The 14,958-nt window shown below is 48.8% G+C and overlaps 1 protein-coding gene across 3 annotated transcripts in view; it reads right to left on the reverse strand.

The window, feature by feature from the left end:
• The window catches only part of LOC103347245 (uncharacterized), a 45,456-nt gene that overhangs the window by 18,347 nt on the left and 12,151 nt on the right, over positions 1–14,958 (reverse strand). For all 3 annotated transcript variants that reach the window (XR_011382462.1, XR_011382461.1, XM_070057930.1), the window contains one exon: positions 14,769–14,872. Coding sequence is in view for 1 of the 3 variants with exons in the window: in XM_070057930.1 (XP_069914031.1) it covers positions 14,769–14,872 (104 nt within the window). In the remaining 2 variants the exon portion in view is untranslated. The remainder of the gene's footprint in view (positions 1–14,768; positions 14,873–14,958) is intronic.

A 14,958-nucleotide genomic window follows, 5' to 3' on the forward strand; every position in this document is an offset into this window, starting at 1 on the left:
AAGAGCTGGGCCAATTCAAAGCCTGGAGCCTGGAGCTTCTTCCTGGTCTCCCATGTGGGTGCTGGGGCCCAAGCACTTGGGTCATCTTCCACTGCTTTCCCAGGCCACAGCACAGAGCCAGATCCAAAGAGGAGCAGCTGGGACTGGAACTGGGATGCTGGTGATGCAGGTAGAGGCTCAGCCTACTATGCCCCAGCAACACCTGTAAATCTTAACAAAGCAAGGTCAATGCACTACTCCGTGAACATCCTGCGAAGCGAAGGTCCACAGGAAAAATATGAAAACTCTCCTGAGTTGTTCAGGTAGAAAAAGAGAGATTGTCCAATAAAGGTTGATGATTTAGAAGGTGAACCCTACGATTGGGCAGTGTGGGAGCTGGTATGTTGACCTTTGCCAGTGATGTCTAAATAATGGCATGAGAATAGAAGTGACTGCCTGGAGCTGGGGAGAGCATAAAAGCAAGTGAATTTACCTGGTCAAAATATTCTTTGAAACAAGTTTAATGGAAGAGGGAAAGGCACCATCTAATGGAAATGCATGGTGCTGAGGTACTGAACTTTGACTTAACAGGAATTTAAAAAAAAAAGGCCAGGGAAAGCAGGCTAGGCCAACTTAATTTTTTTAAAGATTTATTTATTTATTTGAAAGTCAGAGCTTCACAGAGAGAGAAGAAGGGGGAAAAAAAGAGAGAGAGAGAGATCTTCCATCCTCTGGTTCACTCCCCAACTGGCCGCAATGGCTGGAGATGCACTGATCTGAAGCCAGGAGCCAGGAGCCAGGAGCCAGGAGCTTCTTCCAAGCCTCCCATGCAGTGCAGGGACCCAAGCACTTGGGCCATCCTCTACTGCTTTCCCAGGCCATAGCAGAGAGCTGGGTCAGAAGTGGAGCAGCCTGGACATGAACCAGTGTCCATATGGGATGCTGGCACTGCAGGTGGCAGCTTCACCCACTGCTTTACCCGCTACGCATCGGCTCCCCAACATAATTTTAGTTTGTTCTGTCTGAGCCGCTGTCTCCTTTCAGACATCCAGTTCTCAAACTATTCTATGGAGGTGACTGTTTTGAGAATAAAATGAATTATTTCAATGATTTAATTACTGTATGATGTTAGACTTATATTGACTTTTTTTAAGATTTCTTTTTATTTGAAATAGTTACACAGAGAAAGAGAGAGAGAGAGAGAGAGAGAGAGAGAGAGAGAGAGATCTTCTTCCCAGATGGCTGCAACAGGCAAGGCTGGGCCAGGCCAAAGCCAGGAGTCTAGAGCTTCTTCTGAGTCTCCCATGTGGGTGGCAGGGTCCAAAGCCCTTGGGCCATCTTCCACTGCTTTCCCAAGCCATTAGCAGGGAGCTGCATGGGAAGTGCAGCAGCCAGGACATGAGCCAGCACCCATGTGGGATGCTGCCATACCCACTATACCTTAATGCTGGGCCCTTATGCTGACTTCTGAAAACCATTTATTTTTGTGTACCTGAGAGGCTGAGTGAGAGAGAGCAAGAGAGAGAGAAACCTTCTGTTTGCTGGTTCACTCCCCAAATGTCTACAACAGCCAAAGCTGGGTCAGGCTGAAGCCAGGAACCTAGAAATGCATCCAGGTCTCCCAGTGTAGGCTATAGGGCCCATGCACCTGAGCCATCACCTGCTGCTTCCCTGGCTACTTTGGTGTGAAGCCGGATTGGGAGCAGAGTAACTGGGACTGGAACCCACACTCTGCTATGGGCTGGGGGCATCCTACGTGGCAGCTTAACAAGCTTTGCCACAATGCCTGCAGTCTTATATTCTTAACGTCCTCATTCGCTGTGAGTCTCTGGCCTCAGCAGCCTCCAAACTCTCAGTTATCAGTGCTGTCAGTGATGCAGATCACCTGGGGCCTGGCCAGGGCTAAATGAGAAAATTAGTTACCATGGGTGTTCAGTGAATGGAAGCTATGATTTAAAAATGGAGATTCTGGAAAGCCAGTTGTGCCTAAGGGGAGCTGTGTGTAGGGTGTGGCAAGGGCTGGGTCTAAGGTGTGCCTAGGGTGGCCATCTCAGGTTTATATTAAATGAACGCTGTGCCAGCAGCCCTCACTTCACTAACCAGGAAGAGTGTCTCAGGAGGGCTCCCAGACATGGCTTCCAATGGTGAGTTTCTGTGTGCGGCTTTGTCGGCAAGGCTGGGTTCTCTCTGTCCTGGTGTTCTGTGGGGGTTTGAGCTTTCGTCTTTCAGAAGTGCAGGCTCGTGGTCTAGGGGCCTCTAGTGTTACATGTGTCACTGTCTCTGGCAACCGAATGGCTGAATGCAGGGGTAGGATTTCCCAAAGGCTCAGGTGCTTAAAAATTAACCCAACTTGGGGTTGCCTTAAAAAGTTTTCTGCATTTTAAAAATGTACCTGGAAGTAGTTTAGGTAGAACAGTGTCTTGGGTTCCCTTCAGAATGAAGAGGTGGGGGGTGTGGGGAAAGATGGGAAGGGTAGGGGGAGGAAACAGCACTGGTCATGTAATGCTGGAGCAGGGAACTTCACAGTGTCGGTGGAAAAGTGGAATTCAGAAATGTTTTGGGGCAAAAAAACCTTTGAAACCAAGAATAGGTGTTTCATGATATTCATTTCTCTGAGAACTTCTTCTATTGGAGCCGAGTTAGATTCTCAGGCAGCGCTGGCCGTTGTGGCCATTTGGGTAGTGAAGCAACAGACGGAAGACCTTTCTCGCTCGCTCGCTCTCTCTCTCTCTCTCTCTCTCTCTCACTGAGTAACTCTGCTTGTCAAAAAATAAAATAAAATAATATAAATGCTGGAGTTCTGAAGTCTTGGGTTCTGGCCCTGACTTCTTTCTCTAAACAAGCACTGGGTGAGAGAAGTCCTGGGTCAGCACCAGTTTGTCTTGCAGCTTTTGAGTGTGACATCTCAATCAACTCTCAGAGGCCTCCCAGCTCTAGGAGGTCTTCAGAAAATCCTTGGAAAGTGCCCATGGTGGAGGGGGAGCCCTCTCAGCTCCTCACGCTGTCCTGGAGGCAAAATCCAAGGCCCCAGAACAATGGTGCCCTTAGGGTGTGAAGCCCTTCCAGAAGCTGCTCTGGACCACAGGGGAGGGAGGGGCCTCCCAGGTGAAGATTGTGGGCTCAGCTGCCAGTTTTACTGCTGAGATTTTATTTAAATAAACAAATTTGATTTAAAACAAAACAACAACCAGTGTGTTTTTAAAATGTGTGTTTAGGTATACAAATTGCTGGTCAGAAATACTGGGAACTTTTCCTGTGGCGTTCTAGTGAGTGGCCAGGCTGGGGGTAGGGACCAGATACCCTGGAGCACCTCAGCGATAGATGCTCCCCAGGGAAGTTTTGCTGGGAGCAGAAAGCGCTCTTATCCCCTCTTTGCCTGTTCTGAAGGAAAGAGTTCCAACCAACAGTGTGTTCTCTGTTTGAATTTGGGTTTATACAAAATGCTTTACACCAATTATTCATATAACCTGTATGTTTAAAAACATTTATTTATATTCATTTGGAAGGCATAGTTACAGAGAGATAGAGAGAGGGATCTTCCATCTACTGGTTCACTCCCCAAATGGCAGCAAACGGCCAGGGCTGGGCCTGGCCGAAGCCAGGATCTTCTTCCCAGCCTCCCACATGGGTGCAGGGGCCCAAGCACTTGGGTCATCCTCTGCTGCTTTCCCAGGGCTTTAGCAGGGAGCTGGAAGGGAAGTGGAGCAACTGGGACTTCAGCTGACACCATATGGGATGCTGGACTGGAGGCAGAGGCTTAACTTGCCATGAAACAACACCAGCCCTGAATGTATAATTTTTTTTTCTGGACAGGCAGAGTTAGACAGTGAGAGAGAAACAGAAAGAATGGTCTTCCTTTTCCGTTGGTTCACCCCAAAAATGGGCGCTGTGGCCGGCGCGCTGTTGCAATCCGAAGCCAGGTGCTTCCTCCTGGTCTCCCATGCGGGTGCAGGGCCCAAGCACTTGGCCCATCCTTCACTGCCTTCCAGAGCCACAGCAGAGAGCTGGACTGGAAGAGGGGCAATGGGGACAGAATCTGGTGCCCCAACCGGGACTAGAACCTGGGGTGCCGGCGCTGCAGGTGGAGGATTAGTCAAGTGAGCCTCAGGCCCCGGCACTATAACACTTTTTGAAAATTTTGGGGGGGCTGGTGCTGTGGCACAGTGGGTTAACGCCCTCCCCTGAAGCACCAGTATCCCATATGGGTGCCATTTTGAGAACCGGCTGCTCCACGTCCAATCCAGCTCTCTGCTATGGCCTGGGAAAGCAGTGGAAGATGGCCCAAGTCCTTGGGCCCCTGCACCCACGTGGGAGACCTGGAAGAAGCTCCGGGCTCCTGGCTTCGGATCAGCACAGCTCAGGCTTTGCAGCCAATTGGGGAGTGAAGCATTGGATAGAAGACCTCTCTCTCTCTCTGCCTCTCCTCTCTCTGTGTAACTCTGACTTTCAAATAAATAAATAAATATTTTTTAAAAATACACATAGCTCCATTTCACTGCCAAATGCTTAAGATACTTCTTAAAATTTTATTTGAAGGTTTATTTTATTTTTAAAAGGCAGAATTACAGAGAGGCAGACAGAGAGAGAGGGAGAGAAAGAAAATAGGGTGAAGGTCCTTCCATCTGCTTGTTCACTCCCCAGATGGCTGCAATGACCAGAGCTGTGCCAACCTGAAGCCAGGAGCTCCTTCCAGATCTCCCATGTGGGTGCAGGGGCCCAAGGACTTGGGCCTTCATCTGCTTTCCCAGGCTGTGGCAGAGAGCTGGATCAGAAGTGGAGCAGCTGGGACTTGAACCGGTGTCCATATGGGATGCCAGCACTGCAGGCAGCAGCTTTACCTGCTACTCCACAGTGCCAGCCCAATCCAGCACTTCTTACTGGCACCTCGCTGTCATGCTGTCCCCCACAGTCCTGCTCTGGTAGCTACTTGGTGTGCAGGTGTGCAGGTGTGCTCTGGGAGCAGAGGCTAGAGAAAGCTGAAGGAAGGGGAGTCGAGGAGAACAGCAACGGGCTTTCGGGGTTTGTGTATTTGGAGGTTTGGTGGCTGACTCCCTGACCCTTTCCTCAGCTCTGCTCTCGCTCTCCCCCCTTCTATCTCCCTCTCTCCCTCTCCCCCTCCCTCTTTCTCTCTCCCTCTCTCCCCATCTCCCTATCTCTCCCTCTTCTCTCCCCTCCCCCTCTCCCTCCCCCTCCCTCTCCCCCTGTCTCCCTCTCTCTCTCTCCCCATGCCTGCACGTTAGCGATGTCCACACTATATTTTGAATGTCACAGTTTCTGTGATGAAGTGTCTCCGGTTTTGCCTTAGGTAGTCTATAGTATGTTCAGATTAACCTTTTTAAAAGACAGAGTGACAGAGAGAGACACACACAGAGAACTGCCATCGCTGGTTCACTCCCCAAATGGCTGCAATGGCCAGGGCTGGGCCAGGCAGAAGCCAGGAGCATGGAACTCCATCTGGGTCTCCCACATGGGTGGTGGGGACCCAAGCACTTGGCCAGTTTTCCACTGCTTTCCCAGGGGCTTCAGCGGGGGCTGGACTGGTAGAGCAGATGGACTCAAATCATTGCTCATATGGGATGCTGATGTCCTCAGGGGTAACTTAACATACTGCACCTCAACCCCCCAGCAGCTAGGTTATACCCTTTGAAGCAGACATATGAAGGTTGTTAATTTGGTTTGCAGTCCTTGTAAGTTTTTTCACTTAAATTCTGATTTAAGAAAAGCAGGATTGCCTCGTGTCAGTTCTTCTGGTGGCCTCTGCAGTAGAGAACTGTGCCAACGTTGGTTTGTCCATAAGGTCTGCTCCCCTTCCAGCATCCAGGAGATGAGCACATACCGGAGGACAGGATTAGACCTTCGGTGCTTTCCTCCCACTGGCATGTCTGACATGGGTGAAGGATATGACCTGTGGACTTGGTGTTAAATCTTCAAGTGCCATTTAGTTGATTGACACAGTGGAGGGTATGCCCACTTTCGACTTCACTCCATTGAGCAAAAAAGCCCACACAGTGATAACAAGCAATAGGGGTACCAGACCTATCCTCGTCAATCCGTGTTAGTCCTTTCACACTTTGCCCCCATATATTTAAATTATTGTTTTCCAGATTGTTGTCAGCTGGTTTATTTGCATTGCCTCAATTACTAGTGGGGCTGAGTGTTTTCCCACCATCTCTGTCTTTGTAGTATATCAATTTTTGCTACAGAAAACCTTCTTCACTCCTGTTACCTTTATGACCTAAATACTATCATCTTCTCACCATAAGTTTCAAAAGATATGCCCACAGTCCATTATTCATTTTATTATGACTAGGTAAGAGGGAAGGTATCACCTTTCTAAAATTTTACTCTATCACAGAGGTCTTTTGTTTTTCTGGATCTTGCTAATATTCTCATGTTTTTTCTCTCTGTATTTTTCAGGAGATGGTCATGACAACATAGAAACACAACATGGAAGAAGAAAAGGAAAAGCACGCCATCAATTTACACCTGAGGAACTGCACATACTGAATCAATCATTTGCAGAGAGTCCTTATCCCGACTATACGACCAAGGAGGAACTGGCCAAAAAACTCCATTGTTCGTTTTACACAATCGAGGTACATAAACTACGTAGATATTTACATGAATATGTCTTTGTGGACAATAATAAAAAATCAACTAATTATGAAAAAGTATAACAGCATTTCATCACATAAGACAGCGTTGACATTTGTTCCCATTTCTTCTTCATGTCATTGTGGATGTGACTATATTAAAGCATGTTATGTGTTATTTTTGAAACAGATTTATTGATTTGAAAATCAGAGTTACACAGAGAGAGAGAAGGAGAGGCAGAGAGAGAGAGAGCAAGGTCTCCCATCTGCTGGTTCACTCCCCACCTGGCCTCAATGGCCGGAGCTATGTTGATTCGAAGTCAGCAGCCAGGAGCTTCTTCTGGGTCTCTCATGTGGGTTCAGGGGCCCAAGCACTTGGGCCATCTTCCACTGCTTTCCCAGGCCATAGTTGAGTGGTGGATCAGAAGTGGAGCAGCCAGGACTTGAACTGGTGTCCATATGGAATGCCGGCTCTGCAGGTGGCGGTTTTACCTCCTATGTCACAGCACTGGCCCCAATTACTCTCATTTTACAAAGGAGAAAAAGTAGAGTAGAGGTTCCATGAAACACTTAGGGTAAGGTATAAAGTAATACTGCTAAGTTATGGCAGATGCTTGTTTGTTTTGGGTATGGCCTTTGAAGAAAATGACATTTAGAATATGATTTAGAATACGTTGAATTAGGAATTCATTCTGGAAAAGCAGTTGGAGTAAAATAAGCAAGCTAAGGGAACATATTTTGAGAACAGCTACTTCAGGTCTAAATGCAGAGGGTGCAAATAGGTTGCTAGAAGATTTGGAAAAGTAGGGATTTGCTCATACATAAGGGCCCGTGCCTCCTTTGAAGTCAGATGGGAATCCAGAATTGTGCACAATTAAGATTTTAATTATTATAAACGTATATTTATATATACATTTACATATCATATTTACTATAAATGCATTCTCGTATTATAAATATAATAACACAGGAAGCCCCTGGAAAGCGTGCTTGCATTTTGCATGTCTTACTCAAGGTCACGAAGGAAATCAGTGATGACGCTGATCCTAAGATGAACTACAAAATTCTCCTACATTGGGGAATATATAGACTCGAAAGTAATTTCTGTTTCATTTCTTTTTTAGAACTGGTTCCAAAATAAAAGAGCCAGACTAGCAGCCAAGAAGAGACGCAAAGTGCTTGAAGCCAGGATGCCATATGCACTCCCTGTCCAAGGTCCCCTAGGTGTAAGCCTGCAGAATTCCCAGGAGCGGTTTCCCAACACTACCCAGGCAGCTGTGCTGGGTGGAGCTGTCTACGCCACTCCACGTGCCCAGGTGTGGTCTCCCAACTTTGCCCAGGCAGCTGTGCTGGGTGGAGCCGTCTACACCGCTCCATGTGCCCAGGTGTGGTCTCCCAACACTGCCCAGGTGGCTGTGCTGGACAGAGCTGTCTACACCACTCCACAAGCCCAGGAGTGGTCTCCCAACGCTGGCCAGGTGGCTGTGCTGGACAGAGCTGTCTACCCCACTCCACGTGCCCAGGAGTGGTCTCCCAATGCTGCCCAGGAAGCTGTGCTGGGCGGAGCTGTCTACAACGCTCCACGTGCCCAGGAGTGGTCTCCCAACACTGCCCAGGTGGCTGTGCTGGGGGGAGCTGTCTGCTCCACTCCACCCACATGGGAGGTTCCCAGCCCGCTCTACGGCTCCTGGGATTCTGGGGTTCGAGGTGCTCAAGAGGCACCGAGCTATGCTCTGGAGAATCAAGGGAACGTAGGAGGTGGATCTTTTCCCCGTGGCGTTCCAGGAGCAAGTTTATTCATCCTTTTTCATCTGCACCGTATTTTGGGAGTTCCAGGTCAGAGATGAGGGTCATGCAGCCTGATTGGCCTTCCCTGCTACCCGGTGTTCCCAGTGCTCAGGGAGCGATGCAACAGCTGCAGGAGCAGAAGAGCTCTTTTCGTTACCCACTATGTGAAGAATGGCAGCAGAATGGCTGGGGAACGCACCCTCAGCAGCCCCAGCAGCCTCCGGATTACTGGCAGGAGCTGCCCTCCCAGGACCAGTTTCCAATGCAGCAGAATCACAACAGCGCAGAGAACAGGGTGCCTTTTCCTCTGTCCCAGCAGCAGCCTGGAGATAGTCAAGGTGATGTAGAGCTCATGTTCTTGCAGGTGTTGAGCACAGCTCTGCGGGTACTCGGTTCTCCAACAGAATCTCACGAGCAAGATACGCAGCAAGGTGGTGCCCGAGATGCCCAGTTCTGAAATCCAGGACATTTTGAAAGAGGAACACACCGGTGCCAACTTCTGGGACTAGAAATGTGGCTGCAGGAAATGGCGTTGGGCTTTTGAGTCAGCAGATGCCTGTGATACTACAATTGTGTACCTGGGAGTCGAAGGTTCTTGAAAGAAAGGAACTAGCTCATAGTGTACATCCTTTGTGTGCGTGGCTGGTTAGGGTTGTGAACATATTTTCTATCATGTTGGCATTTATATTCTTGAAGGACATTTTGTACTGGTAGTTATTGTAGGGGTTTGTGTCATGTTAAACTAGGATTATAGGAGTTAGTTATGCTACCTTTCTTACTATTTTCTATAATTTTGTACAACACTGCACTTAGCCCTTCATTAAAGGTTTGGATTTTACAATGACGGCTCTGATAGATTCATTATAGGGAGATTTTGCCTGCTGGTCTCATTATAGGTGATTAGAAAACTATCATTTCTCCTTGAGTAAAATTTGTGATTATGTTTGCTAATACTAAGTCCATTTCATCTAGGGTTTTAAATTTACTGCTATAAATCATCTGAAGTACCATTAGGGCTTTCATTCCTAGAGTATTTGTGTATGGAAAATGTGTTATTTTCAAGTTTTAGACTAGCATCTTCTAATCTTGGTGTTTTATTGCCAGCTATTTGTCCCTTGGAAGAAAAGTTTGGAGAAAAACCCAGATTGCATGGAGTCCTTTAAATTTCACCATGGGTGCGGTCCCTGGTCTTGAGCAGTGTATGTTGCTGCCTCCCAGTAGGGAACTGTGAAAAAACATTACTTCCCAGGCCGGCACTGTGGCACAGCGGGTTAACACTCTGGCCTGAGCACCGGCATCCCATATGGGCATCGGTATGAAACCTGGTGCTCTGCTTCCAATCCAGCTCTCTGCTATGGCCTGGGAAAGCAGAAGATGGCCCTTGTCCTTGGGCCCCTGCACCTGTGTGGCAGACCCAGAAGAAACTCCTGCCTCCCAGCTGTGGATCAGCACAGTTCAGGCCATTGCAGCCAACTGGGGAGTGAACCACCACATGGAAGTCCTCTCTCTCTCTCTCTCTCTCTCTCTCTCTGTGAAACTCTGACTTTCAAATAAAAAATAAATATTAAAAAAAAAGATCTCTACAGGTGCTGGTGCTCTGGTGCAGCGGGTAAAGCCGCCATCCTATATGGTTGCCAGTTCAAGTCTCAACTGTTCCACTTCTGATCTAGCTCCCAGCTAATGCACCTGGGAGAGTCGTGGAAGATGGTCCAAGTCCTTGGGCCCCTACACCTATGTGTGAGACCCGAAAGAAGCTCCTCCTCCTGGTATAGCTCCAGCTGTTGCGGCCTTTTGGGGGAGTGAACCAGTGGATGGAAGACTCTGTCTGCCTGTCTGTCTCTCTGTCATTCTGCCTTTCAAATAAATACATCTTTAAAAAAATTCTGTAACTCAGACAGTAGTATTTAGACAACAGGCAGGGGCATGGGCAGGGGCACAGCATCTAACAATTTATTCTCTTTCTTGTTTTCCCAAGAATATTCCAAGAAGGGTGATCTTGCAATGCTGTACCCCCAGGGATTGGGCCTCACAGCAAGGAGAGCTGCAAGAGCCCAGCAGGAGTTGGGTTTTGAACACACGATGCGTGCTGCTGTGGGTTGCTTGAGCAGGTAGGGCCCTCTTGCTTCTCTTTTTCCTCTATCCCAGCCACGCCCTCACTCTACAATCCCTCAAAAATGGCTTCTCACAGAGGCAGTAGTTTTAGGGAGCTGTACTTTCCAATCTCCTTGTCACAATAAAGCAGTCCTTTGAATTGTCGTGGGAGTCCAATCATTTGTTGACTCCCCAGGCAAATGAACCCCTTTTGTCTGATATATGGAGGGGCAGGGGAGCTGCTCTAGGACTTGATGAGAGGTGTCCACTCCAAGCTGGAGGGGTGGGCATGCGGCCATATTTGTCCTGTAGTTTGGGGCCTTCTCAATACACAGTTGCTCCTTATGCACAGAACCCTGGAAAGCCAGCCAGTCATTTCCTGCGACCTCTTTCAAAGCAGGACTGGGGACCGGAAGTGTGCAAGTGTGTCAGGTCCTGTCCTGGTCACTTGAGTTGTCAGGCACCACCCAGTGACAACCTGAGGCAGCAGGCACTGAGTCTCTGGCCCTAGCACCTTGCATCTGAAACTGTGCAGAGAAAAGCCCAAGAATTGTTTCTGGTGGGAACTGGGACTTTGCGTCTGGCTACTACAGACCTTCACTCTGTCTGGTGTGTGGAGGCTCCAAGGGGCCCACTGTGCAGTGCGGCACAGTGCAATACTTCCAGCAGGGAGCCAGAATCAGGAACAGCAGGGTGACGTGTGTCCGGGCAGCTGCAATGGGGAGCCTGCTAAGGGGTTGGGGCAGTCCCTGTTCAGCTCTGTGCCTCCCCTTTAAGGTCTTTGCATGTTCCTCTGTGAATTCTGCTGGCAGGGTGGTTGTACTGCAGAATTTCTTGGTGGACAAAGTGTACCTTAGTGTACCTGACTCAGGTGAGATGTGGTCAAAATCAACTCCTAGAGGACATTTCGAAGGTATTTTTAAGTTCTCCATCTCCACCGAGGTCCCTCTTAGCTTGGTGAGCCTGGTTGTCCAATCGCCACCACAGTGGATTCACAGCAGCCACAGACATGCTGATGGTTTCCTCAACAGAGACTGTGTGATCCAGACCCACAGGAGAGTCTGGGTGGGGGTAGGGGGCACATCATCCTCTTTGCATGCCCTTCCTACAATGTCCCAAAGTCACACTGAGCCCTATCAAAGCATCAGCCATGGACATCTGTGGGGCAACCCCGGAGCTCAGCTCCTGGTCCTCCAGTAGAAAGTGGTTGCTGAGAAGACTTGGCTACGGCCACCCATCCCCAGGATCTTCCCACCCTACGGTGTACTGGAGTGGACCCTGAGTTTGAGTCCTAGCTGTTCCACTTCTGATCCTGCTCCCTGCTAAAATGCCTGGGAAAACACCAGAGGAGGGCAACTGCATCCTTGTGGGAGACCCACAAGAAGCTCCTGGCTCTTGGCTTCAGCCTGGCTCAGCACCAGTCATTGCTTCCATTTGGGGATGAGCCAGTGGATGGAAGACTGTCTCTGTCTCTGCCTCTGTTGTATATCTGCTTTTCAAATACAGAAAAATAAATATTTTTTAAAACAACCTTTCTTCACCAGTCTGGGAAATGTGACATTGTACATTTATCATTATGCAAGGAGATGCCACCAAGAATATCCAAAGCCAGGAGCAAGTGAGCAGTACCAGTGGGTGGCCAAGGGAGGATATTGGAGAAATAGCTCTGCTATTTCTGCTAAATAGTGGTGGGTGAGTAGGATGCGACACCCTCTCTTAGATGCTCTTGCCTGGAAGCCTCAGGTGGGCAGTGCAATTCCACCTTCTCTCTTGGCTCCCTGTCTGCTCCTGGTTTCTTCAGAAAAGTAGTAGAGGAGAAACAGATCTGGCATTCACAGGCTTGGGTTCGACACCCATCCTGATGCTTCTCTCTTGGCCTCTAGACTTGACTTAAAATGATTCTTAATGAATTAGGACTCTGGCTTTCCAACCATGTGTCCAGAGGAGTCCTTTTTTTCCTATAAAATCTTACTCTGGAGTCTTAGCTTAAAGTGAACCCTGCATGGGTTGAGGGGCTGTGGCTGCCTTATCCATCTGAATCTCAGGTCTGAGACCTCTGAGCCTGCCTGTGTCTGGATCCTTCCTTCAGCAATGGGTGATGGCATTTCTGAGCCGTCTTGAGCTGGTGTGAAAATGTCTATTGCTTTCATTTTTCCCCCCAAATCAGTCTCAGGGTCCCAGAGTTGACACAGCTGTGGGACAGGGGACATTGCTCACGTTCTGGCCTGGGTCGGCCCCTGGGTGATCAGGAAGGCTCTACCAGGACGAGTGCAAGCCTTTGAGCTCAGCTTAGTGTTTCTAGAGGCTTGTGGGTAGCCTAAGGAGGTGGCAAATTCAACAGTGTAAGATGGTGGTGAGATACAGGGGTCGCCTGCATGGCCCATCATCAGCTGTTGGAGAGGCGCGCCTCTGGCCAGGTAGCCCCTCTCCTGACATTGACCGAGCTGGCCTGCTGACCTTTTTCTTTGCAGGACTCCCTTTGGCTCTATATCCAGCCTCTAAGACTCCCACATCCACCGTCATTACTTCATGGTTTCTCTCTTTGGCAGGAAGACACCCAGATGCAGAGAGTGGCCCGGGTCCTGCGCTTACCCCGTGCTGTTTCCATCTCCTGTCAGGTGGTAACTGGATGTCCTGTAGGGTAGTTGCTCGTACGTCCCACAGGCCCTTTCCCCTGGCCAGGGCCACCTGGCATGTCACCTTCCCTCATAAGTTAAACATATAGTCCAATCGTATCTCTGGTTAAAAGAAATTCAGAAAGGTATGTATTTTTAAAACATGGGATTTAAGAGATTATTTTATAACCTGATTGTGTCCGTGAGCTCCTGTTTAGGGACTGGCACATGGAAGGTGCTTAGTAAATGTTAGTTTCCTGCCACCTCCAAGGTCAGTTCTGTATCTACATACAGCACAAAGTACTCTTTCCTACAGGATGATGACTGAATTAAAAATTACCAGGTATGGATTAAAACAAAAGGGAACTCAACAAAATATTACAAGTAGTTATTCCTGGGCAGTAGGATTTGGGAAGCTCCAAATTTATACCATGTCTTCATGTATTCATGCATTCAAATTTATTTACTCTTTCATTGATCTCACAAATCAAAAGGAGTATTAATTCTGATTGATAGTGAGCTATGGCACATTCTAACACGTTAGATCCTTAAAGGACTGGTTTTAGGAACACAGTAAGAGAGACGCAACCTCCCTGGGCTTGTTCTCCTTCTCCCTTCAAAGAAGTGTACAACACAACACAGTCTTTTGGTTTTCATTAGAGGCTCCAAATGCCAGTCACAAGAGCTGTCAAGCTGTGGGGCTGGGCCAAACATCCTCGGCTAAGACCTCAGGGAGGCCCAAGAGGCCACTGGGAAGGAGTCTCAGAACACTTGGGCATTTCCTACCACAGTCTCAAGCCCAGAGAACAGTTTCAACAAAGCCACCTGGAAATCCCCTTGCACTCTGGCAAAGGGCGACTGTGTCACTCCAAAGCATAGAGATGGGTTCAGCCTGCACGGAGGGAGAGCAAAGGAACAGGACTTCCCTGAGGACCCCACTTGCAGAAGGTCCCGCGGGGAGAACTGGAGGCTGCTTACTGTGAGCCTTGCAGGTCTTGCAGGAGGGCACTTGATATGGGGGATTGGGAGGGTTAAATGGTAATCTGACCTGGAGGCCCAACACAAAGGTAACCTCACTAAGAGGATGATTTCCCCTAAACACAAATGCCAAGGATGGAACTGCAAGAGGCAGGCTGGAGGAGGCACGTGCAGCAGCCATAGAGAACTGCACAGGAGGATCCCTCTGAGGACCTCCCAGAGACAAACAGTCAGCACTGTGTCTGCAGCATACCCAGCTCCCAGACGCCTGGTCCCCAGGCAGCACCCACTGAAGACTATGTCCTCCATGCCCTAACTATTCCCACCATTCCAAGGGGTCCAAAGGCAGCTGTTGCTGGGGAACAAGGGAAAAAAGAACGAGAGAGAAGGCACCAGCTGCACCCTGTTCGCTAAGCCAGGCTCCTCAGCCCCTGCTCGATGATCGGATGATCTGATTTAGAACAAAGCTTATGGCTTTAACAGCTGGACTTCCTGACATCTCAGAGTGACTAGGATTACCTATGCATCTGCTTGAAGTTTCACCTGCAGTTAAAGTGGCAGCAGGGAACAGTCTAGTTTAAGGGGGATTTCTAATGATAAAATCTAACAGAAATCTGGAAAGATTCCTAAACGTGAACTAGATCCATTTTCAATACCTAAAGGCAACTGCAGGCCTTCAAGGTCTCCAGTGAGACCAGCGTGTTGTTTTTGCAGGTCACCTTACCTGTTGTGCAGGAGGGTGTGATGATGGTCCACCAGGGACTGAGTGAACGAGCCCAGGAGCCCAAGGCTCTCATAAGGGATGCTGTGTGGCCAGAGGACAACCCACTGAAAGAGAACCAGAGGCACAAAGAAACCATTAGGGCACCTGAAAGACGAGCAGGTAGGAAAGAACACCGATTCTACCAAACTAA

The sequence above is a fragment of the Oryctolagus cuniculus genome, chromosome 15 (genome assembly GCF_964237555.1).
Source record: "Oryctolagus cuniculus chromosome 15, mOryCun1.1, whole genome shotgun sequence".
In the NCBI taxonomy this organism is placed as follows: domain Eukaryota; kingdom Metazoa; phylum Chordata; class Mammalia; order Lagomorpha; family Leporidae; genus Oryctolagus; species Oryctolagus cuniculus.